At 48.5% G+C, this 23,841-nt stretch overlaps 4 protein-coding genes across 6 annotated transcripts in view; 3 read left to right on the top strand and 1 right to left on the bottom strand.

Annotated features, from left to right (window-relative positions):
* Nucleotides 1-4,101, top strand: part of Plekha2 (pleckstrin homology domain containing A2) — a 58,980-nt gene extending 54,879 nt beyond the window's left edge. For both annotated transcript variants that reach the window (XM_052751859.1, XM_052751860.1), the window contains exon 12: nt 445-4,101. In XM_052751859.1, coding sequence (XP_052607819.1) covers nt 445-804 — 360 coding nt within the window. In that variant the 3' untranslated portion in view covers nt 805-4,101. The remainder of the gene's footprint in view (nt 1-444) is intronic.
* A 473-nt stretch (nt 4,102-4,574) lies between these two features.
* Nucleotides 4,575-16,700, top strand: Htra4 (HtrA serine peptidase 4). Its single transcript, XM_052751858.1, has 9 exons — nt 4,575-5,272; nt 5,634-5,733; nt 6,485-6,689; nt 8,213-8,407; nt 8,804-8,836; nt 10,930-11,044; nt 11,401-11,458; nt 11,828-11,923; nt 15,857-16,700. The coding sequence occupies exons 1-9, from the start codon at nt 4,786-4,788 to the stop codon at nt 16,020-16,022; spliced, it is 1,455 nt and encodes a 484-aa protein (XP_052607818.1). The 5' UTR covers nt 4,575-4,785; the 3' UTR covers nt 16,023-16,700.
* Nucleotides 16,701-18,087: 1,387 nt separating this feature from the next.
* Tm2d2 (TM2 domain containing 2) lies at nt 18,088-22,938 on the bottom strand. Its single transcript, XM_052751862.1, has 4 exons — nt 22,608-22,938; nt 22,089-22,176; nt 20,275-20,390; nt 18,088-18,751 (listed from the first exon to the last, which is right to left on the bottom strand). The coding sequence occupies exons 1-4, from the start codon at nt 22,829-22,831 to the stop codon at nt 18,538-18,540; spliced, it is 642 nt and encodes a 213-aa protein (XP_052607822.1). The 5' UTR covers nt 22,832-22,938; the 3' UTR covers nt 18,088-18,537.
* Nucleotides 22,939-23,316: 378 nt separating this feature from the next.
* Nucleotides 23,317-23,841, top strand: part of Adam9 (ADAM metallopeptidase domain 9) — an 80,894-nt gene continuing 80,369 nt past the window's right edge. Inside the window, exon 1 of one of the 2 annotated variants that reach the window (XM_052751856.1) lies at nt 23,317-23,562. In XM_052751856.1, coding sequence (XP_052607816.1) covers nt 23,466-23,562 — 97 coding nt within the window. In that variant the 5' untranslated portion in view covers nt 23,317-23,465. The remainder of the gene's footprint in view (nt 23,563-23,841) is intronic. The other variant, XM_052751857.1, reaches the window with a different exon arrangement.

The raw sequence follows: 23,841 nt of genomic DNA, 5'->3' as shown, positions 1-23,841 counted from the left end.
TTTTGAGTTTGCCGTGTGGCCCAGACTAGCCCTGAAAGCTTCATAGTTCAGGCAATCCTCCTGCCTTAGCCTTAGCCTCCTGGGGAGCGGGGACTACAAGCTCCCCCCACCCCCCACTTCGATACACTGACTTGAATTTTGTCGCCTAGTGTCCCTGTCTGAGTTGGTGATCAAGGATGGGCACTTTTCTTGAGACTTTGGGATAAATACTGTGAGGGAAATCCCTTATTTTTTTTTTTTTTTTATTTTTTTTGGTTTTTCGAGACAGGGTTTCTCTGTGTAGCTTTGCGCCTTTTCCTGGAACTCACTTGGTAGCCCAGGCTGGCCTCGAACTCACAGAGATCCGCCTGGCTCTGCCTCCCGAGTGCTGGGATTAAAGGCGTGCGCCACCACCGCCCGGCGGAAATCCCTTATTTTGTCTTTTTCTTTTCTTTCTGCTTTTAGGAGCCATCCTTTTCTAGATCCATTTCTTTGACGCGACCTGGAGGTTCCAGCCTCGCGAGCGGGCCTAACTCCATCTTGAGGAGGCGGCCAGCAGTGGAGGAAAAAAGGGCTCTCTGTAAGGCCCCTTCAGTGGCCTCCTCCTGGCAACCCTGGACACCGGTCCCCCAGGCTGGGGAAAAGCTGTTGTCAGCTGAGAATGCTCCGGACGACTCTTTATTCATGCCTCACCCTGGGGAGAGCAACGTCACCGGGGTGCTGGCTAGTTCTCGAGTCAGGCACAGGTCGGAGCCCCAGCACCCCAAGGAGAAGCCGTTTGTGTTCAGCCTTGACGACGAAAACATACGGACCTCGGATGTGTGACAAGCAGTGCCATCGTGTGCAGGAGACAGCGCTGTGACTCATTTTCTCGGCCATGGTGGAGGACAGAGGCTAATGGCACTCACAGTGGAGGGGCCCATCCAGACGGCTTTTGTTTTTGTTATTGTCGACACAGTGTATTTAATTGGAGGAAGTCACTAGGTTAGACCCACAGGCATACTCCGTTGCCTCTTGAATGTCCCTCTCCCCCAGGTTTTCTAGTGAGGGGTTAGTTTTAATACTTCCTGTCGGGGGGGGGGGGGTAGTTGGAGTCTAGTTTCACCCCTAACCAAGTTCCCTTCCACCTTGTATTTCTTTTATCTTCTTGGTTTTGTGTCCGGTCTATATACAGGATCCCAGGCTAAGCGCTGGATTCGTCCACTTGTTTTTTGGCTGAAGTGTGGGGATCAGGCAAATGGTTACCATCAGAACTGAAAGGCATCAGGTGCGGGAGACTCAGCTTACAGCTTGATTGGGATCCATATGAGAGGTGGCCTTAGAATCTGGGAGTGAAGGGTGAACTCCGGAATGTCTTCCCAGGCAGTTCCCTCAGGACACCTCCCAGGGGAGGAGAGGGGACCTCTTATGAGTCATGAGGGCTAATTAAACTGCCATAGCCACTTGGGGGAATTATGCTGTCCTCTTGATTCCCTGTGACCCCAAATGCTCTAGATCTGGGTGACAGAGCCACCACCAGTCTGTTTTCTATGTCAGGCCCTGAGGATAGGGTTATTAGTGTTAAAATACTGGGACCACGAAGACCAGAACAGACACTTCCCTTGAAACCATGTTCTTTGAGTATGTGTGATGGTTAAGTGTAGAGCGATTCTCTCTCTCTCTCCCTCTCTCTCTCTCTCTCTCTCTCTCTCTCTCTCTCTCCCTCTCTCTCTCTCTCTCTCTCTCTCTTTTCTGTGTGTGTGTGTGTGTGTGTGTGTGTGTGTGTGTGTGTGTGTGTGTGTGTGTATACAATCTCTATCTCAGAGGCTTAATGTAAAGCAGCTACTAAGAGGAGATGGATGATTGTTAATTTCAGGAAGCATCTTTGGTTCATGTTTTCCAGACAGGAGAATGGTTCTGCTCTGGGACAGCGAATCTTGCATCCCTGTCTCACAGCTCTTTCAGAATGAGTCGACATTTGTCTCACGTTAAGTGCTTGTATATTGTGCACCCTGCTGATGGACTTGCTTTTTATGCTTTAAGTTGCCTGTTAAATGAAGCCATGCATACAGTGAGCGGAATCCCAGCATCTGATAAGATCCTCTGTACTCACCAATGGAGAAACAGCAAAGATGAATTTTTTCAATAGTTATATTTTTATGGAATAGAAACTGGGAATAAAGAAACTGAACCAGTGGATGAATTGTTGGCTAGGATTTGCTGGGTTCTAGAAGAGTTTGGAAGATTGGATTTCTACCCAAAATTTAGGGTGTGGCTTTCCCATTGTCCAAGATACTATTTCCATTGCCTTTGGGGGCATTTGTCTATCAGCCTTCAGTGAACTGTGTTCCCAGAGACTTTGGGCTGTTTCCACAAGGAGAGAGGATGTGGCTCATTCCTGTCTGTGTAACATTTATCAGATGTATAAGTTAGGTGTATATTTTAGTTAGGAATTTGTAGCTCTAAGAAGAGAGTAGGAGGCATTTTTATTTAAGCCAATCTTTGTGTCCATGGTTAATGCAAAAGAAAAACAGGCATAAATCTCCGTAAGTGTGAAAGGAAGTGTTTTCTTTCTAATGTGGACCCTGAAGCCAGTGCCACACTGAAGACCCCTGAGCTCAGTTGTGGGAGTTGTCCCCCACTTTAACTTTGGCCTTATTTTATTCCTGGTCTAAAAAACAAAAACCACTGGATCGCTTTCTCTTTTTCTGTTTTCCATCTTTCCCCTCCCCACTTTATTATTATTTTTTAAAAAAAACTTTTGTGTATTTTGGTTTTCATAAACTCTTGCTTTGGGGATTATTTATTTATGAGTGCTCAAGGTTACAACTTACTTCAAACGCCAGGCCAAATTCTTAAAGTCCTTTGTCTCTGGTTTCAACTTAAAATCTTTCTCTAGAAAATTCTTTGGCTGCTCAACAGAATTGCTCAGTCTGAGATGAGGAACTATTGAAAATAAGCTAGGAACTCCAGAACGGGCTTTGCACATTCCCTGACTCATCGAGATGATGTCATCTTCTGGTGTTTAAATTGCAAAATATGTCTGTCTTGCTCCTACAAACTGTTTGCTAGGTTATTACTGCTGCATTAACTGGTCATTATAGAAAGCTGATAGGTTTCATTAAGTATTTTGAGACTGCTGTGAGATTAAACCCAATGCAGTTTACATTATGTAAATAAAGGAAAAGTACAGAGTTTCATTGACTCTAACTGGCCAACACGTGGGAATTCCAAATTAGAACATTGCTATATAGTTTTGGTGTTGGGAAAATATAATTACCTTTGTGAAACCCAGAAACATTCAACTCTCAATTCTTATTTCAGAATTCTCTTTCTGTCTGGATTTCTGACCAGTTTTATACTAATCCCCCCACCCCCCCTCCGCTTTTGAATTTGTTTTTGCTGGAGTTTTGCTATGTAGTCCAGGCTGGCTTTGAACTGGTAATCCTTCTGCCTCCAACCCACCTCTGAGTGCTTGGATTACAAGCATGTACCACCATATCCAGCCTATCACAGTATTTTAATGTGAGCCAAAGATGGTGCATACACTTTGTTTTCAGTGTATAAAATAGAACGCTGTGGGGGTAACAGAGTGTGATGCAGTGTGGGTTTGTAGTTAAGCAAATGTTGTGGATAAATCAGAAGGGATTTCTGAATTATAAAAGGTACTACTTTTTTGGGGGAGGGGGGGGGGACAAAGCAGTCTCGTGGGTTGGGTCCCTCTACAAGGCTTCTGAGGAAGTGTTCTCGGCACCTGAAAGACTCATCATCCATCCATTAGCCTCGGGAGGTTTGATGGACCCGCTTACCAAGGTCAGGTGATGGCAAAAATTCTGTGCCTTTCTCATTCTGTGAACCCTGATGAGGATATGGAAGACCACAGCCAGAGAGGGACCTCAGGACAAGGCAGTGGGATGACACCCCTACCCCCAAGTAGAATGCTGAGCTCCCGGGGAAGATTTAAGGTCCAGCTAGCATCTTAGTTTACTGGAATAAAACTGGTTTTGTTTCCTCCTTTTTAGAATATAAATGTGTTTTCTTCGGGACTAAAATAACTCTGAATAACAGTTCAGTTGTTGAGCGGCGAATTTGATGTTTTCAGTGTTAACCAAATAAACAGTCATCCGGTAGCCAATGGCAGCATTTTTGGAAATTGAGGTTCCTATGTCACTTCTTTAACTTTGAAAAAAAATTTTTTTCCTCTAAAATCTGTTTTCCTCAGTCTCCCGTTTTCTCTGTGTGTTATTGCCTGCCGGAGTCAGTTACAGTCACTCATACTAGGTAGGCTCTGAATAAAGTAAATGTTTGGCGAAAACACACAGCGTGACCCCCTTGCTCCTCTGTTTATGAAGGTGTGGCATGCCCCGTTTGAGCTGTGAAACACACCTCCGAAAGCACTGAGCTGAGTGCATGGAAACTCCAGCTTCTTAGGTTGTGTGATTTCCTAATTGGTATGTAGCAAAACGTAATTTTCTAAAAACGGTTCGGTTGCTTGTTTTTGTAATAAAAACATGTGAAATATGAAATCTGGTTGTTTGTTTTCCTGGTCAGATCTCGTGGCCGTGGGTGGGTGGTCACGTTTGTCACCTGCCCCGTGACTGGTTTGAGTAGACCCTCCCTTCACAGCTTACGGGTGGGTGGCATGGGTGGTAGGTGATGTGTGTGTGTGTGTGTGTGCAGAAGTGAGCCAGATGCTGTCCTTTATAAAGTCTGGAGGCTGGCAGAGGCGGCACCCAGGCCAGGAAAAAAGTGTTGCTCATTTTAGGCCAGTTGTGAATCCCGAGCGGAGTAACTGGAAAAGTAGACTCCAGGAGGGCAGGGTGCACGATGAGCTCCCAGCCGCTCTGCGCTGTGTGGGCACAGTTTCTCCTGCTGTGGCTGCTGCTGCTGCCAGCCGTGCCTGTTCCCTGGGCGGAGGCCAGGAGGTCCAGAGTCTCGATGCCCTGCCCCGAGGTCTGCGATGCCACGCGCTGCCCGCCACTGCCCACCTGCTCGGCCGGCACGGCGCCGGTGCCCGACCGCTGCGGCTGCTGCCGCGTGTGCGCCGCCGCCGAGGGTCAGGAGTGTGGCGGGGCGCGGGGCCGGCCGTGCCTCTCGGGGTTGCGCTGCGGGGCCCCATTCTCCCGGGAGCCTGCGGGGGGCGCATGGCTGGGCACCTGCGGCTGCGTGGAGGGCGTGGAGGGCGCGGCGGTGTGCGGCAGCGACGGGCGCACCTACCCCAGTCTGTGCGCGCTCCGTAAGGAGAACAGAGCGGCGCGCCTGCGGGGCTCGCCCCCGGCCGTGCCCGTGCAGAAGGGAGCCTGCGGGGACCCAGGTGAGCGAGGTGCGGGGCGCCGCCCCCCCCAACCCCAACCCATCCTAAGAAGATGAAGTGGGTGCTCTTGATTCGCGCGCGCGCGCTCGCAGGGTCGGCCCTCCTTCGCCAGCTCCAGGGATTCAACCTGTCGTGGTGGTCCCCGGTATTCTTGCTTGGTTAATGCGCTCCCTACTAGTTGGCACTGGGGTTCTTTCTCCTTTTCTTCTCCTTGGCATGACAGGCCGGGTGCTTTCATCTCCTAGCCCGGAGAACCTGCGGAGGAAGGGGGACGGGGAGATGCCGGGGAACTTTGAGATGTGACACCTGCATCCAGGGAGCAAGGATCCCACTGCCCTCACGGTGGACCGTTTGTTCACAGGGCCCAGAAGTGCCGGGCGGCTCCGAAGGAAGTACAACTTCATCGCAGCGGTGGTGGAGAAGGTGGCGCCATCTGTGGTTCACTTGCAGATATTCCGCAGGTGAAGGTCACACCGAGGGCCAACGACCCCACCTGATAGTGTTGTCTGTTCATTAAAAATCGCTGTGAGGAAACCCAGGTTCAAAGAGTTGACTGGGGCAGAGCTGGGCAGTAGAGCTCGTGCGGAGCACGCGGGGACCTCAGGTTCCAGCCCAGTACCCGGAGAAAAAGTTGTTAAGAGTTATTTCGCTAAAAAGCTAAGAGCCAAGGACAAGGATTCTGGCTTCTAGATCCAAGCTACATCCGTGCACGCTGGTGGCTGGTGTTTCTTTCTCCCACATACCCTACAAGCAAAACTTAAGGCTGATTGTAGGAGCTAGTCAGCATTTGGTGGTCTGTGTAGCCCTAGCTGTCACGTGAGTGCAAGGAAACCCGGATCGACAGAAAATTAACTTGATCTGTTAGTTAACGCCAGTTAGTAGAGGAACCTAAGAGCTAGATTTTGACACCGTGGCAGTAGTGTGAGCCTGTACAGTGTTAGCACCAGGTTTGGCCTCTTCACAGCGAATGACCCACAGGTGACCCGATTTGAAGAAGGAAGTAGTCCCTGGACCCAGCTCTGAGTTGTGTTTAAGAGAGATGGCCAGGACACGCTAGTGTGACTCTCGTATACACGGAGTGGAAAGGGACCATGTTTGGGAAAACTCCTGGAGATATGGTTGATAAATGCAAGGCTTCCCGGGACTCACAAACAATGACTGGATTCCCCGGTTCCTGCCCTATGCTCATACTATTGCTTTGTTCCGGGACAGATCACCTCTCACCAACAAGGAAATCCCTGCCTCCAGTGGCTCTGGGTTCATAGTGTCTGAGGATGGGCTCATCATCACCAATGCCCACGTCCTCACCAACCACCAGAGGATCCAGGTAGAGCTCCAGAATGGGGCCCAGTATGAAGCCACTGTCAAAGACATCGACCATAAACTGGATCTCGCGTTGATTAAGATCGAGCCCAATGTGAGTAGTTGAGAACTAAGTCCGAGTCTGCCCGTTTGGCAATTTCCCAGTTTATTTGCTGATATTTTCTTTTGTGTTCCTTCACCATGCCTTTTCTTTGTATGTAGTGCATGTTTTTCTTCTCTCCCCGCCCCAACCCTGGTGTCCCAGGCTTCTTTTTTTTTTTTAAAGAACAAAGTGATGAGTGATGTGGAGATTAAAATCTAGCGTATCACTGAACCTCACATTCCCTCAGCCACCCCCCTTTACACTTCTGCCCCCTACCTGTTGCTCCCAATCCCTCCTCAGTAAATGAAGAACTCAATCCCCAAAGCTTCTCTCCTACCTCCTTTACTCTACCCCCATCCCTGGGCAGGGCGGGTGACTTGTTTGGAACGTGGAGGAGAACCCAGATTTGGGGCAGGGAAGGGAGGAAAGGCTCAACCACAAGAAAAGGGATGGCAGAGCAGGGTGAAGTCCGGACCCCTACAGCCTGGGGTACCAATGGGAACCGGTATGGAGGAAAGGACACAGCCCCCCTAACCCCCAAGGAAGGGACCCTGCAGCTTCATGCTCCGTCCTTTGGGAGCAGTCAGTGCTTGATTGTCTGCTTACAGAGCTAGGCTGGACCACACTCCCTCCAGCCAAGGCTGCTCTGTGATGAACCTGATCTGTTACAGGGTTTCAAATCGCAGAGACAAACTCTCCAGGTTCCCACTCACTCCGTTCTTTTTTTTTTTTTTTTTTTTTTTTGAGACAGGGTTTCTCTGTGTAGTTTTGGTGCCTATCCTGGATCTCATTCTGCAGACCAGGCTGGCCTTGAACTCACAGAGTTCAAGATCCGCCTGCCTCTGCCTCCCGAGTGCTGGGATTAAAGGCATGCACCACCACCACCTGGCTTGTTAGAAATCCTGGACCTCAGACCCACCCAGGTCTCCCAGAACTTGCATTTTGATAAGCTCCTGGGGGTTTATGTACACGGTACAGTTTGAGAAGTGCTATTCTGGGTGATCTGTAGCCTGTTCGTGACTTCACTCTGACGATAAAGGTCTGAGCTGGAACGGTGCAAAGTGACTGGCTGACACCAGACATTTCACTGGTCATTTATTAATAGTAATTTCTATACAACTTCGATTTACAACTTTTTTATTTTTAATGATGTATACTTGTATATGTGCCTGTGCCAGTGAGTGCAAGGTGCCCATGGAGGCTAGAAGAGGAAGTTGTATTCCTGGAGCAGGAGTTAGAGGTGGTTGTCAACTGCCCAGCATGGGTGTTGGGAACCAAACTTGCATCCTCTGGAAGAGCAGTACATGCTCTTGACCTCTAAGCCACCTCTCTAGCAGCTGGAACTATAGGTTTTGGTCTTAGAGATGATCTCAATTATCTTAATAAAGGGAGAGTTTAACGGTGGGACCTGAATCTGAGGAAGAAGGAAGGCAAGGCCCTGTGCGGGAGGATGCTCATTCGGGCCAGTGCCACCGGTCAGCAGGTCCTGGTTGACTGTACTCTTCTGTTTCTTTGCTCCACGCCCCCACGTGCAGACCGACCTTCCTGTGTTGCTGCTGGGAAGATCATCGGATCTCCGGGCCGGAGAGTTTGTGGTGGCTTTGGGCAGCCCGTTTTCTCTGCAGGATACGGTGACTGCGGGGATTGTCAGCACCACACAGAGAGGCGGCAAAGAGCTGGGGCTGAAGGATTCCGACATAGACTATATCCAGACAGATGCCATCATTAATGTAAGTCACCGGGAGTCTGCTCCCAGCCCAGAAGATAGTGCTAGGCTGGAGTGAGAAGAGGACTTTGGAGTGATCTCTTTTCCCTTTGGTCTTTTGAGGATTCTCAGAGGTCATCCCTGAGGGAGGGCTGGAATGCCCTGTGGCTAGAGCCGAATGTTTGATATAACTGGCACCCACACTTGGGGCTTGTTGCAGAGGTCACTGCTGTGATACAGTGTGGGGTCCTTTTGCTTTGCCCTGTCCCACACTGACTTTAGGATTGGGAGGGTAAGGGGCATGATTTTGCCTGCCTTGGGGAAGCAGGATGCTCTGGTAAAACTCATTAGGAACTACGTATAAATGACGTGGAGAGATGCTTCTGTTTGCTAACTGATGCCTTTCTCAACTTGTCTTTAGCACGGGAATTCTGGGGGGCCGTTGGTGAACTTGGTAAGTGGCTCTTTTTCTGATGCTTCATATTTCTTTTTAACTTTAAACATGTTTCAAAACCTGTGATGCAGACTTGGGAGCCACTGTCACGGAGAGATTAAGGAATGATGCTTTTTATTCTTGGGTCTTAAGTAAATGGTTAGGGAACATTCTGGAGCCTGTGATGGATTTATCCTGTTGACGTGTGCTCTCCTGTCACCAAGAACACCAGGGCCCTGGCTGCAGCCTACTTCAAAATTGTCCTCTTTTTTTGTTTTTTTGAGACAGGGTTTCTCTGTGTAGTCCTGGCTGTCCTGGAACTCACTCCGTAGCTCAGGCTGGCTCGAACTCACAGAGACCCGCCTGCCTCTGCCTCCCAAGTGCTGGGATTAAAGGCGTGCGCCACCACTGCCTGGCAAAAGTTTTCCTCTTTTACGTGCTTTCTGTTGCCATTGGTTACCAAAAAGCCCAGGAGATGAAACTCAGACTTCTGCCAAAGACCAACTGTGCTGTGTCATGTACATCTCTGAGATCCTCGTTCTTTTGTATATGAATTATTCCTCATCTAATAACACTGATGGTTTAACGCAGTCTATCCAGGTTTTTAGCCTTCTTCCCACTCATAGATGACAGAAAAGCCATAACCAGGATCCATTTGTTCTGCTGTGTGTTTCATTCTCTGATGTATGTTTGTTTTTCAAGACAGGGTTTCTCTGTGTAGTCCTGACTGTCCTGGTACTCGCTCTGTAGACCAGGCTGGCCTTGAACTCACAGAGATCCACTTGCCTCCTGACTGCTGGGATTAATGGCGTGAACCACCACTGCCAGGCCTGTATTTTATTCTTTTTTTTTTTTTTTTGTTTTGTTTTGTTTTGTTTTTCGAGACAGGGTTTCTCTGTGTAGCTTTGCGCCTTTCCTGGAACTCACTTGGTAGCCCAGGCTGGCCTTGAACTCACAGAGATCCGCCTGGCTCTGCCTCCCGAGTGCTGGGTTTAAAAGCGTGCGCCACCACCGCCCGGCTGTATTTTATTCTTAATCAGTGCCTCTCCTGGTGATGCCGAAGCTTCTACTTGCTCACCTACACGTAGCAGCAGGAATACAGTACCCCTAGAGCTCGGTGCTTTGAGCTTTCCTCCCTTTTCCTTTTCAACATGCTCCCCCACCTTAGTTCTGGGATGGAACCCAGGGCCTTGCACAAGCTGGGCAAGCACTCTACCACTGGGCTACAGCATTGGTCGACAGCACGATTACTACTCGTAGCCCTGTGTGCGGATTTTTTTTGTGTGCCTGTCTTCCCAGTTACACAGCGACTTCACAGAGCAGGGTGGAATATAGAATTGCAGGCTGTACTCCAGAATTGTTAAGTTGCCATCTGTATTTCAATATGACCAGGAATACCATTTCTCTGGTTCTGGATGCCTAACAATGGCTAAGGAATGGCGAAGGGCATGGACAAGAGAATGTTTTCTACTTCCCAGCACCAGCTTAGCTGACCCCGGTTCACAAAGGTCAACCGGTTTCTGAGGAACAGGTCTACTGAAGTATTGCTGATTCGCAACAATCTAACAGCTTTTGTTTTTTCTTGTTTATTTTTAGCATCCTTTAAGTAATAAAGGGGCGAATGCTTCTTGTGGGTTTTTTTGTTTTTGTTTTTTTCTTTTTTGAGACAGCGTCTCCTGTAGTCCCATTTAATATGTAGCTGAAGATGACCTTGAACTCCTAATTTTCGATTTGGGGGATACATGCCACTTTGGTATCTTGTGTTCTTATTTGTACCAAGATGTAAACTGTAGCTCACCTTTAAAAATTAATGTCATTTACTAACATAAGAATGAGCTAGGGAATGATATGTACTCCATAGTAGCCTTGACTTTTTGAATGTGAAAAAAGTGTAACTTTTGTATCTGTAAAGCGCCTCTTCCTTCCCCTGGCATGCTAATTGCCTTGGAAGACATCTGTTTCTCCCTAACGAAGAAGTGGATTTCCCCTCACCCTCCTGTTTTGACCCTATGAGATTAGTTTTACTCTGCTCTGCTGGTCCTGATGTTTTGTGGTTCGGTTTGCGGAACAACTTAACGTTGAGTAATGTCCTCGAGTTTCTCCTTCCTTGCTAGGATGGAGATGTGATTGGCATAAACACGCTGAAGGTGACTGCAGGAATCTCCTTTGCGATTCCCTCCGATCGGATCAGACAGTTCCTGGCCGATTATCACGAGCGCCAGTTGAAAGGTGAAGGAATTTGGGGGGATTTGGCCCCTCTGTTTATCATGCTCACTCTCACCGTGTTCGGAGCTTGACTTCTTTATGGTGTTGAGGTACTGGGTCTCAGATCTGTCACCTGTTGGGTAACCATATCGGAGGCACTGAGCATGAAGCAAAATATGAGACATGCGTATAACTGGTGTTGTACAGTATAGAAACGAACCCACTGACTGGAGATGCGGTGTGTTGACCACAGATGTTCTCTGAAGCAGATTGTATACAAGGCCGGATGTTCTAACAAGAGATTCTGGGATTTAGGTGTCTCTTAAGCTGTGTCAAATGGAAACGTGCTGTGTGTTATACATCATGACTTTCCTTTCCAGGAAAGGCCCCTTCACAGAAGAAATATCTGGGTCTTCGAATGTTGCCCCTCACTCTGAAGTAAGCACCGGGTAACTATGGCTCAGAGGTACAAGCCCTCACTGGGCAGTCTTACAAAGCAAACAAAAGCATTTGGACAGCAGGAAGGGGACCTTGTGACCATAGGCTCTGCTGCAGGGCCGTGTCTCCCTCTGCCAGTACCAGTCACTCATTCTAGTTGGGCTAAATCATATCCAGAGATGGCCTAGAGGAGGGAACGGCACACAGCAGGGGTGGCTTGTGATTGGCTGGGTGGGATTTTCCTGGGTGCCTGCCAGTCTCCAACTGAAGAGATGGGGAAAGAGATAGGCTGTGTGCCTCCCGAGCGGGCAAGTCTTTTCCTAGACCTCAGGGGATCGTGGTGTTTGCTAACCTTCATACTGTTCCCAGCCTCCTGCAAGAAATGAAGAGGCAAGATCCAGATTTCCCTGATGTGAGTTCTGGAGTTTTTGTGTACGAAGTGATCCAAGGAACGGCTGCTGCAAGGTAAGTGAGGCGGCCTCAGCTCAGCCTGCTCTGCTGTTTCTAGGCATGCGCCATGCTAAGCTTGGAGCAGTCAGGCTGGAGCACCAGCATCAGGGTCACGGCCTATACACACTGTACGCTGCGCTCTGGCCGGCGGGCGTGACTCAGTAACTCAATTTAAAGTTGTATTTGATTTAAACGGACGCAAATGAAAACAACAAAACCACCAGCAACAGGGCAAACCATTTCCTTATTTCCCTTTTTGTCTTCAGAAGGACGGCATTTTGTGTCCTTATTGCCCTGGGTGAGCCATCAGAGCACAGTGGCAGACTGGGTGTGTACTATGTGTGGATTTCAGAGGCTTATGGGAACGTACAAAATGTTTGTCAAAAATTCAAAATATTTATTCTGTGTTAAAATGACACAATTTTAGATTTGTAGCATTAAATAAGATGCCCCATTAAAGGTAATTTTATATGATTGTTTTTTTAAGGTGACTACTCTAAAATTTACAGTGATACGTGCAGCTTGTATTTCATTTATATTGAACAGTGCTGATAGGGGCTCAGGGTCATAGCCTAGGTTAAAATTAATTTTGCTGAGAATTACCAAATTAAACCCCTCTCCCTTTTCCTGGGTAAGCTAAGCTGTACGCTAGCTCCTAAACATATTCTTTTAATATTATTCGTTATTACTTAGTAACTAAGTTTTATGTTAAGTTATGCCTTACATATTAGTTTTAGAATTTGCTGTATGTTTTCATGTGCATGTGCACATGTGTGCGCGTGTGTATAGAAGGCAGAGATAGATGCTGAGTGTCCTCACTGAACCTGGAGCTCAGTAACTGGGCTACGCAGGCTGTCCCCAGAGTTTTAGGGATCCGCTGGTCTCTGCCTTCCCAGTGCTGGGATCTCAGGTATGTGGCACTGTGTTCAGCTTTTTTTTTTTTTTTTTTTTTTTTTTTTAAATATGCATGCTGGGAATCCAAACTGTCTTCATGCTTGTGTGGCAAGCACTTTACCCTCTGAATCTTTCCCAGATCTTTACTTTGAATTTTGGAGACATGGCCTAGCTGTGTAGCCCAGGCTAGCCTGGAATTTGTAACCTTCTTGCTTCTGCTTCCTGAATGCTAGGATTATAGGCATGGGCCGCAATGCCCCAGTCATTCAGTTATTAATAATCATTAACTAACGATAAATGATGGGAACAGTTCAGTAATTACTAGTTAATGAGAATGGGAAGGATTAATCAACTAAGCGAGGCTCATAGGGGCTCACAGAGACTGAAAGGACAATCACGGACCCTGCAAGGGTCTGAGCTGGGTCCTCTGCAGGTAAGTTATGGTTGTGTAGCTGGGTGTTCTTGTGGGACTCCTGACAGTGGGAGTGAGGGGTGGAAAAGAAAGAAAAAAGACCGGAGGGTGCTCTCTGTCTTGGTGCGCTGTGGGTCTTCTGAAGCCCCTTCTCTGAGGTCTGCATGGCCGTGCAAACTGCCGTCACCGACGCCTGTACTCCTAGATCAAACAGCCGCGGAAGGAAGGTTCAGCTGCTGTCTCCAGCTTTGCCGTAGACTATTTACTAGCAGGGAGAGGCAGCTTCTTTGGCAAATGTTGCTCTCCTGGGCTCTGCCCTTTCTTACCGCGCTCCCTGTTTGTTTTTCAAGGGCTCAGCCATCTGCTTAGACGCTGGCAACTCTGTTAGACCCGGAAGAACTCATAGGCACCAGCAGTTTAGCTAAGTGTCAGGTCTCCCGCTGCTAGATTTGGCATGTTCTAAGCTCTTCTAGACTCTCCGGGTCCCTGCCGTGCCGTGCCCCTCCCCCAACTCCTTATTTTACCTTCTGATCCAAGGCCAGGGAGCTACACTCAGCTCTGTAAGTGGTTCTCAGAGTGTGGTGTGCCCTCAGTGGCGGCATCAGTAGCCAGACAGAGAGGCAGGGTCCGAGCTCCAGCCCTGAATCGGACCCCACCCTACCCCGTCCCGTGCTGGTCTTGAACTCTGGATTCTTCTGACTTCCCAAGTGCTGGGGTTAGCTGTGTCCACTTCCTCCTTTCTTTCCACTTCCTTCTACCCTCTCCTCAACTCCCCTTAACTCCTGCTGTTTCTTGCTTTCTGGAGTTCACAGCCAGGGCCTTGTGTGCGCTGAACACCTGTTCTACCATTAGATTACATCCCCAGGAGGGTCTTCATCTTTAACAAGGTTCTCAGATGGGTAGTCACATGCACGTCGACGTGAGGATTAGTGCTGTAAGTCTCTGGCAGCCCGACAGCCATCCTTGCTGGCTTTCATCTGCTTATATTTAATAACTGCTAATAATTACAAACAGCAGCTGGCACTTAGGAAACATTTATTCTGAGGAACCAAAGTGTTTTTTTTTTTTTGTTTTGTTTTTTTTTTACACAAGTTGTTTGAGGAGTCTTATGACAGAGTCCTTGTTTTTAAGGGGAAGCAGCTGTGTTGAGTTCCACAGAGGTCAGAGAGGAGGTGTGCACCCTGGCTTAATTCCTTGACAATCCCCACTTTGTAGTTACTCTCCTTTCCATGAGGCAGAGTTGACCTAGTGGCAAGAAGATGGGTTTTCAAGTCCGAAAGGCACAGGATCAAATCCCGCTTTCGTCTCTTGGAAGTTCTGAGGCATGGGGAAAGGCCACTTACCCTGCGTGAGCCAACTACACAGCAGATCCCGTGCCACAGCATTGGCGCTTTTTTGCTCCGTTGCCCTGCTCACGACTGCCGAGTCACTTTTCTTCAACTGTCCTTGTTCCTAAGGATTTCTTGCATGTGGCTTTACCCTTCCTTCTCTTCATGCCCCACTGTGTTACCTTTACGCCCCCCCCCCCCCCCCCATCCCCTGATGCTGGCCAATGAACTAAGGACCAAGTGCATGCTAAACATACCCTACACCACTTAGCTATACCCCAAGCTCCTCATATTTTTCAAACTGCACATATCTTGGTAATCTGCTCACGTCATTTTTTTCTTGAGCTTTGCATTTTCCTTAAATAGTATCTTCTGGAGTCATTGAATTTGAGGTCCCCTTTTTAGCCCATTCTTACCTTTACATAACCAACCAGGCTGTCCATGTTTTTTGCACTTTGCTTTTGGAACTGGAGTTTGTATCTAGAATATATATTCTGCATGAGGTCAATGTGTTGATTGAACAGAACTATAGCCTTGAGTCAGAGCTGTAAACATCTGGACTTGGAAGCTTGAGTGGCTTTTGATTTACTGGAAGCAGAACATCTGGAACACACAGCAGCACATCATGATCCAGTTCCAGAAACCATGGGATGGGCTGTTCAGTCAGACTCATCAGAGTACAACTTCCTGGGGGAAAAACACTGTCTGGGCTTGGCACTCTTGCCAGTGAATTTAGTAATGTCTGAAGTTAACACAGGACAGAGAGGAAGAGAAATCAGAAGCTAAACTGTCCATTCCAAATGAAATCCAGTGCATGTAAGGACTCAGCTTCTCCCAGATTTCTCACAGGGTATTGATATTATTGGAAACACAGAGGACCCTCCTCCAGCTGGCTTCACAACACATTCCAATAGCCCTCACAGTTGGAGGGATAGTCCTACCTTCTTGGTTCATATGTCTAATGGTCAGCAAAACAGCAGGGCAGTGTGTGACTCTGTGTGTGTGTGTGTGTGTGTGTGTGTGTGTGTGTGTGTGTGTGTGTACATGTATGCGGGAGGGTTAGGGAGGAACCAGACAGACAAACAACACACCCCAAATGGGAATGAGTAGAACTCTTCTAATGCTTTCATTAATCGCTATTTTTGTTTTTCAAGACAGGGTTTCTCTGTGTAGCCCTGGCTGTCCTGGAACTCGCTCTGTAGACCAGGCTGACCTGGAACTCAGAGATCTGCCTGCCTCTGCCTCCCGAGTGCTGGGATTAAAGGCATGTACCACCACTGCCCGGCTTCATCATCATTTCTTTTTCTTTCTCAGCTCGGGGTTGAGAGACCATGATGTAATTGTCAGCATAAATGGGCAACCTGTCACCACCACAACTGATGTCATTGAAGCTGTTAAGGACAATGACTTTCTCTCCATTGTTGTGCGTCGAGGAAGTCAAACTTTGTTTCTGACGGTGGCACCTGAAATAATCAATTAAGTATCTTACTTTGAAAAACTGGCTCGCAAAACCAGTTATATACCTGGTTTGTATCGAAGACGTGCCAAAGATGGCAGGGGCTTTAGGATACCAAGAAAAATGGATGCTTTGAATGTATGCACACATGTTTACACACACACACACACACACACACTCACTCACTCACTCACTCACTCACGAATCTTGAGGTTGAGGGTATTCTTCTGCTGCAAAAAAAAACCAAAGAAACAAACCAATCAATCAAAAACCAAAACCTTTCTAAGCCAAGTGGAAGCAGTCATGGTGGTCTGATAAAATTTAAAGACAGAAAATAGGAAAACAGGCAATTCCTAACTGAATCTTGGCAGGATACTTTAGTAACCTCCTATATAGCCACGAACTTCTATGTCACATATGTGTACACATAATCTACCTTCCAAATATTAAGAGTCTGAACCTGGAGTCAAAAGGCAATCACGTTTTAAATAATCTTTGTACAGTTTCCCAGGTTGTTCCACATTTCTGGCCAGGGATTGTGGGTAGAAAAGTCACCAATCACAAGACAGATTGAAACTGATGACACTGGATTATAACACAGGAATATTATTCTCAAAATGATCATTTTAGCAGTAGAAACAATTTTGGTCCTCCAGTGTCTCAGAGAACAGCCTCTTCCATTAAAACAGTTTTTGAACCATTTATAGACTTCCTTTTTACGCAGCTTCTTTCTTTTAATGGAGCTTATAAACACTCAGAGATTTTACATAGTGAGCTGACCCATGGCTTAGTTTAGTTTAGGTAAGATTTTTAGTTACTGTTTCCTAGACTTGGGAGGGTGCTGGGGACCAAACCTTGGGACCAGTACACATTAGATAAGGGCTCGCTCATCATTGAGCCTTCCAGAATTTTTTAAAAATACGGCACACCTGGATCTCCTTAAAGTCCATGTGAAGCTTGATTTGTCTATTTTTAAGGAGGTCTAATTTCTTCGCAATTAATCTAAAAATATAGCCTTAGTGTGTAGAAATTATGAATTGACTCTTCCAATTGTTATTGTTGTAAGCAGGGTTAAGGTTAGTGTAGTTTTTAAAAGCTTTCACAGTTGCCATCTTTAGTAATGTGAGAACAGTGATATCATCAAGGATGCTGGGGCAGGAACTTTTAAGGAGAGTTCTACAAAATGATGCTCTGTTTCCAGGACTATTTTACCTGAACTTCATAGGCCTTTGCGTCAGTTTTCATGTATGGGAATGAACGTCGAGTAGTTCTACTGTTTCTAGAATCCATGGCTGGTTGAAGAGTGAGCCTGACAGTCATGTTATATTTACCAGTTCTTTCCGACTAAGATTTGGAAGGCACTATCATTCAGAACCTTTCCTTTTCTTCCCAGTGACCTGGGAATGTAGACCCCTACTGGCTCTAACACTGAGGCACACTGGGAAAACCTTTACTGTCACGCTTGTGTGGACAGAATGGGTTTCCTCCTCCTCTCCTAAGACATCCCAATTTGACCCTCGCAGTCAGGATGTCTTCTAAGTAGGCATACATTTTTTCCCCTAAGAGCATGGGGTTCCTCATTTTTTCTCACCTAATTATGCAGGAAAGTGTTATAGTTACTTGTATAAAACCGTTTTTCTTTTTGAAGACATGATGTCACTCTGTAGCCCAGGCTGTCCTCGAACTCACAGAGATCTGCCCGCCTCCGCCTCCTGAGTGCTGAAAGTAAAGGATACTCCACCCTATACAGTCTTTTTAAATCAGTCTCTAATATATGGGGCCTGTATTTTAGAGGCTGATTAAAATTAGAAAATACTAATTTTAGGTAGGACAACTCTGTTAACTCATACATGCTAACCAGTGTCGGATTTCAAAACACAATTGGAATGAAGAAATTTCTGTCTCTAGAACATTCCAACAGTCCACAGTTAGGCTTAACAGGGCAGTAGTATTAGACTTGTTATTACCAAGCGCCAGACAACCTTAAGGAGGACACCGCATACTCAAACCATAACTTTCATTTTAAACGCTCACCCTTCGGCAAAAACAATTTTTGAGTTTCATTCTCTATTGAAAATACACAGCAAGCTAGGTTTTAAAACTTTATTGTGCACTTTCAAGTCACAGAGTCAGAGAATTTTGGTGTATATTAAAACCCGCGATCATTTCTATGTCACCTGGAGATTTCTCATTGGCACAGTTTCTGACCTGTGCTTGGAAATTCAGGGTCGCAAAAGGCTGTGCATGGATAAACATGCATTTGGTTTATCCTGTTGGGTCCCCCTGCTCCAAACACGGAGCACTGAAAATGATCTGGGTAGAAGTCACTGTCTTTGATATTCTGTACATGAAGAAAGGGACTACTGGATTCCCCACAACACTGCTTGTCATTCCTGGTCTGCAAGGTAAGATCTGGGCTGAAAATTCAGCCCGAACTTCAAAGAGGACAGTGATGTCCAGAGGAGAATTTGGAGCTTGTGGTAACTAGCCAGGCAGCCGGGCACGTGTTTTCCTTGCTGGCACGGGACGGCGGCAGTCTTTAGTAGACAGTGCACCAGTTGCTGCCGTCACTAGGCATCAGCCCTCCAGTGATGAGCAAAATGAGGTCCACAAACCACCAGATCCCAAGCCCCCCCAGCGTCAGCAGCTTCCCGACGGCTGTGCCGGTGTGTCCCAGACAGAAGCGATCGACGCCGAAACACCCCAGGAAGAAGGAGTAGAGCAACGTGGTTATGAAGTAGTGTCCCGTGTACCTGGGTAGAGGGAAGGAGATGATGTGCCTCATGAGAACTGACTGGGCCATAACGGAGTACAGCAACCACTGGCTGTGGTGCCGAGGCCTCTGGGCCTGCTTGGGTTCAGGTGTGGCTACGAGGTGGTGGGGGTGGGGATACAAAGAGCCTGGGGGGGGGGGGCGAGAAACAAGGCGAACAGATAGCTTATTACATTCATGGGTCCTAGATAGGAGGGGGGGCTGGAAGGACAACTTGATGGTCAGGAGATGGGGGTAAGGGTAGGTCCAGGTCGCAACCTTTGCGGGGAGTTTTGCAGGAAAGGCAAGGCAGGATAGATCAGCAGTTTAGGACTGGCTTCTTGAATAATCTCAGCAGCTTTAAGCTACATTCGGGGTGGGCCCCAGTGGCCTGATACATTACCCTGGGGTGGTTAAGGCAAAGGAGGTGTCTCCTGGGGTGTACTACCGCTAGATGGCTCGGGACATGAATTTGCATGTTTAGGACAGGCTGATTAGGTCCTTTGCTAACACTGTGAATTTTCTAGTCTTGGAATGGGCAGTCTCTCCCCAGAGACACAAAAAAGTTAACTATAGTCTAATAGACTCTTGTAAGCACCTCCCCATCTCTAGTTGCTTTAGGGTCTCAAAAAAGTACTTGCTAAGATTGGAAGTGACTTTAAGAACAAAAAGGGGCCTGGAGAGATGGCTCAGTGGTTAAGAGCTCAAAGAGGAGCCAGGTTTTGTTCTCATCAGTGACACCAGGGTGACTCACAACCACCTGGAGCAGATGCTCTGTTGGCCTTCGGAAGGCACAAACCTACACTCACACACACAAAAGTAAAAAACAAACAGATTTCGCCGAGTTAGACTGGACCACTGCATCACAGACTGTGGTAGCAGAGGAATCTGGGGGCCTGAGGCTCCACCAAAGGAAACATTGTTTCCTTAACAGCCCTCAGCTTCACATACCTTTTATCCGCTGACCAATCTTTATGCCTCATTGAGAACACCTGACTGCAGGTACATCACTACCCATCACCAAGGCTCCTTTCATGTGCTAACTGTCTAAAGTAGATTCTGTATGTGTTGGGAGAATTTACACTGCATTTCTTTAGGATCAGGTGATTTCAGTTGAGGAACCCCCAAATTTCGTTGCAAAACCTGGTTCCAGAAGTCCTAAGGCAGTTTTCACAGGCTGGTTGCAGGTTGGGAGTTCTGAAGCTCCATCATTTGGCCCAGGGCCTGCAAGCTGAGGCTGAGGGGCAGACTGAAAGACTCAGAACCCACAACTTCTGCTCCTAGCTGTTGCAATCACATTGCCTCAGTCAGCAGGCCGCACACAGGAGGAAGCACATGCATTCTTTAATACTTCAAAGAAAAGGTCACACCAGCTGGTACCTCCATCCAAGTACCCATTACCCCCTTTCAAAGTAACAGTTTGAGCTACGGGTGTAGCTCAGTAGCAGAACACTTGCTTAGCAGGGGTACTGGGTTCAAATCCCAGTACCACCCACGCAGTACAACAATGAAAGTAAAACTTACTTTATACAAGGCTTATTCTCTCGTAGAAAGGTCCGGGGGCTGGCACACTCAATTCCATCCAGGGCTCTGCACTGGACTGAAGTGTGTTCCACATCATTGTAGGCCTGACCCCCAAACTGTGGAGGAAGTAACAAACACACATGCATATTCACAGATAAAAGCTGCTGCAGTACTGTAACAATTCTAGCAAGACTGGGGACAGCTCTCAAAAGCACGGAATGCAGGGATGACTTTAGGTGACTTAGTCCATTCTAAGTGTCCACTGCTTTAAATAAACCTTTCTCCTCCATGACTGGCTTCTTCAAAACACTTAACTGCAGAGAGGTACACAATGCTTGGGTTATCTTGTATTTACAGGCACATAATGTAGCATTTTTGGAATGGGAATTGAGATGTCAATGCACATCAAGACTTGTGGTAGATTTACCGTAAATGAACAAAATTAGAAAATGATTCACACTATCATCTGACCGAGGACTTCACTTAGGTCACGCATGGTTATAGGTTTCTGTGGTCTACCCCTAGTGTAAGTTTAAGTTCGAGCAAAAATGGTCAGAACCAGGGTATTGCCCTTTGCTTAATTCAATTCCGACAGAGAAAGCAGAGCCACACGGTGTCACTTGTACCTTGTTATTGCTTTCCTATCCTTACCCTCGTGCCCCTCAGAGTGAGACGGGAGAACAAGAATGCTCACTTCTCACACCTCTCGAGTCCCACCAGTCCTTAAGGACTGCTGACTGAGGGAGCGTTTCAATCTTGTGACAGGATAAGTTCAGCTTTTAATTAAAATAATCAAAATTAAGCCATCCCTATGCAGTGTTAGTCAAGCTTTCACCAATTACCAATAAAACGAAATTTCAATGTATTTACAGTATTTCTCGACATGTAATTCAATTAAGAGCCATCCCCTTGGTTGTGGTGTTATGAAGTTTATTCCTTTGTGTCTGAAGTGGTAAAACAATGTTTTCTCATAACTCAACACCAGGTTGGACCCTGCATTATTTCACAACGGTGAGTCCATAGTGCAAAGGCGGTACATGAATTTCTTAAGTGTGAGCTGGGCACAGTGATGTGTATCTATATCCTAGCCCTAGGAGGCTCAATCAGTGGGCTCATGAGTCTAAGGCTCACTTGGGCTATATAGCGACACCTTCTCTTAAAAACAAAACAAAAACAGACAAACCAAAACAACAACAAAACTGAAACCAAACCAAACCAAAATTCAATGGGTTTTGAGAGACTAAGTGGGTACACTCACTTTACGGATACTAATGGCTTCTCTCCAGGCTGAGAGGCCGCTGCTACTAAAGGCTTCTCTGGAATGCTTTATCCTCAAACAAAAACATTACCAACAGACCCCAGCTACTTCCTAAGGGCATGGTGCAACCTGCTTGTCATCACCAGCACGAGGACCTTGCTCCAAGTGCACGGGTAACCAAGAAAGCCCAGTTCAGCACCAGCTTTCCAAAGTGCACAGCCCTTTTTCGTTGTTCTTCTAAGAGAGGGCATGCTTTGAAAGGACAGGTGACATTTTAGCTTCCATTTGTTAATTTCAACGGCCAAAGGCACCAATACAGGTTGGTCTTTGCACTTGGGCACAGTCATTGGTGGTTCCCCGGGAAAGCAAATGTACTCTTCAGCCACTACAACCTTGGTCATGCTGGACATTTCCAGCAACAGTTATACGGATGGAGTTCTAAAAAAAAAAAACAAAAAAACAAAACCAAAACTCTCTGTATGCCCCTTGCTCCTCTGTAACAGCACTCAGCCATGCTTCCCATGAAGAGCGAATGTACAACAAACAAAAACCTCACCTTGAGACAACCATAACCAAGCTCCTGGGACGCAGTTGCATTTCCAACGTGATCCACTGGGGCATCACAATCTACAAACTCGTCGGGTCTGCAAATCATTAAAACCAATTTTACCAATTGCTACGTGAACGCACGTAATCCCTCTACCCTTCCCTCTGCTGTATTGGGGAGTGTACGCGCTAGGAATGCTATCTACCACTGAGCTACATCTCCAGCCCTTTCAATTTCTTTATTTTGGGACAAATTGCCCCGGCTTGCTGGCTGGCCGGCCTTGAACTCATCCTGAAACCAAGGCAGGAGAAAGGGTGCAGGAAGTGAATGGGTTCTACAGCCTACGCCACTCCTTCCCATATCTACCACTAACATACCAGGCTTTCCGCAGCGGCAGGGGAGTTGAGAGGCAGGCACCTATCACCTCCCCCAGGAGGAAGCAGCCTTCCCTTCCCTGGCCTCCCCACACCCACCACCTAGCGGGGCCCGATCCCCGCTAGGACTGTCCCCCACGACCCCGTAGCTTACAGGTAAGAGCAAAGGATGACCGGAGAGTGGGGATCGCTGTATTCCCACGTCGGGGGTGCGGGACTCTCGGGGTGAGCGGCGCCTGAGGGTGTGAGATCCACTTCGGCCGTGGCGTTAAACGAGTGGCTCCGAGAGACACAGTGCAGCAGCAGCAGGTTCCCCAGCAGCAAGGCCGCCTGGCCGCACAGCAATAGGTAACTCACAGGGCAGCCCCCCAGCACCATCTTCCCGGGCCGGTCCCAGAGACCTGGCCTAAAAACAAAGCCAGGCCGCCACGGCCGAACCCAGCCCGGCGCTGTCAGGCCTCCCTCTCTGCGTCGGCACGCAGCTCGCCGCCACACAGCCAACCGGTGCTCAGCTCGACGCCCCGCCCCGCCGCGGCGGCCAATCAGAAGCGGCTAGAGGAGGTGGGTGGGGTGGGGTGGGTGGAGCGGTGCTTCGCCCCGCCCTTCAGCCGACCCTCGGCTGGGCGCTGCGCGGAAAGGGGCGGGGCTTCTCTTAACCCCGCCCTCCTCCCGCCTCTCCTACGCTTTCCCGTCCCAGCTGCGCGGGCGGGGAGGGGCGGGACGGACCGGCGCGATCGGGAGCCGCCGGCGTGGTGTAGGCCGTCCTCTTCCCCCCTCCGCAGACTGTATTTTCCTTACGTCTGGAGCGAGCGTGGTGGTGGAGGGGGCGGGCCGGGAGCGGAGCGGGGGCGGGGGGGGGGGGTGTGCTGCGTCAGTGCCGCGCGCGTGCTCGCCGTGGGCGCGCGCCCGGCCAGCCAGCCAGCCCCCGGGGGGCCCCCGCGAGGTTGCAAGGATGACCGAAGGGGCGGAGGCGGCGGCCGCGCGTTGAGCGGAACCTGCAGAAGCCCTCGCTATGGGGCCGCGCGCGCTCTCGCCCCCTGCCTCTCTGCGACTAAGGTGGCTGCTGGCGTGTGGCCTGCTGGGCCCGGTCCTCGACGCCGGGCGGCCAGGTGGGTGTCGGGGGAACGGTGTTCGGGGAGCGCCGCGTCCCGGGCTGGCTGCTCCCCGAGTGTCCGGTGGTGCGAGCTGCGAGGTGGACTCCAGGCTCCCAGACGCTCCTAGCCGCGCTGCCCCGGAGCCCGGCGGCCAGCAGGCTGCACCGTGGCCGTGCGCTCGCCGCTCCCGGGCTGCAGCTAGCACTTGGCGGGTGGAGTGGTTGTCACTGGCCCTGGACTGGGAGCTGGAACTTTTGCTTCAGTCTATCAGAATTTGAGATTTGACGTTCGTTG

This window comes from Peromyscus californicus, unplaced genomic scaffold (genome assembly GCF_007827085.1).
Source record: "Peromyscus californicus insignis strain IS unplaced genomic scaffold, ASM782708v3 Scaffold_23__1_contigs__length_62951481, whole genome shotgun sequence".
In the NCBI taxonomy this organism is placed as follows: domain Eukaryota; kingdom Metazoa; phylum Chordata; class Mammalia; order Rodentia; family Cricetidae; genus Peromyscus; species Peromyscus californicus.
This window is presented reverse-complemented; position numbering and strand designations above follow the sequence as displayed.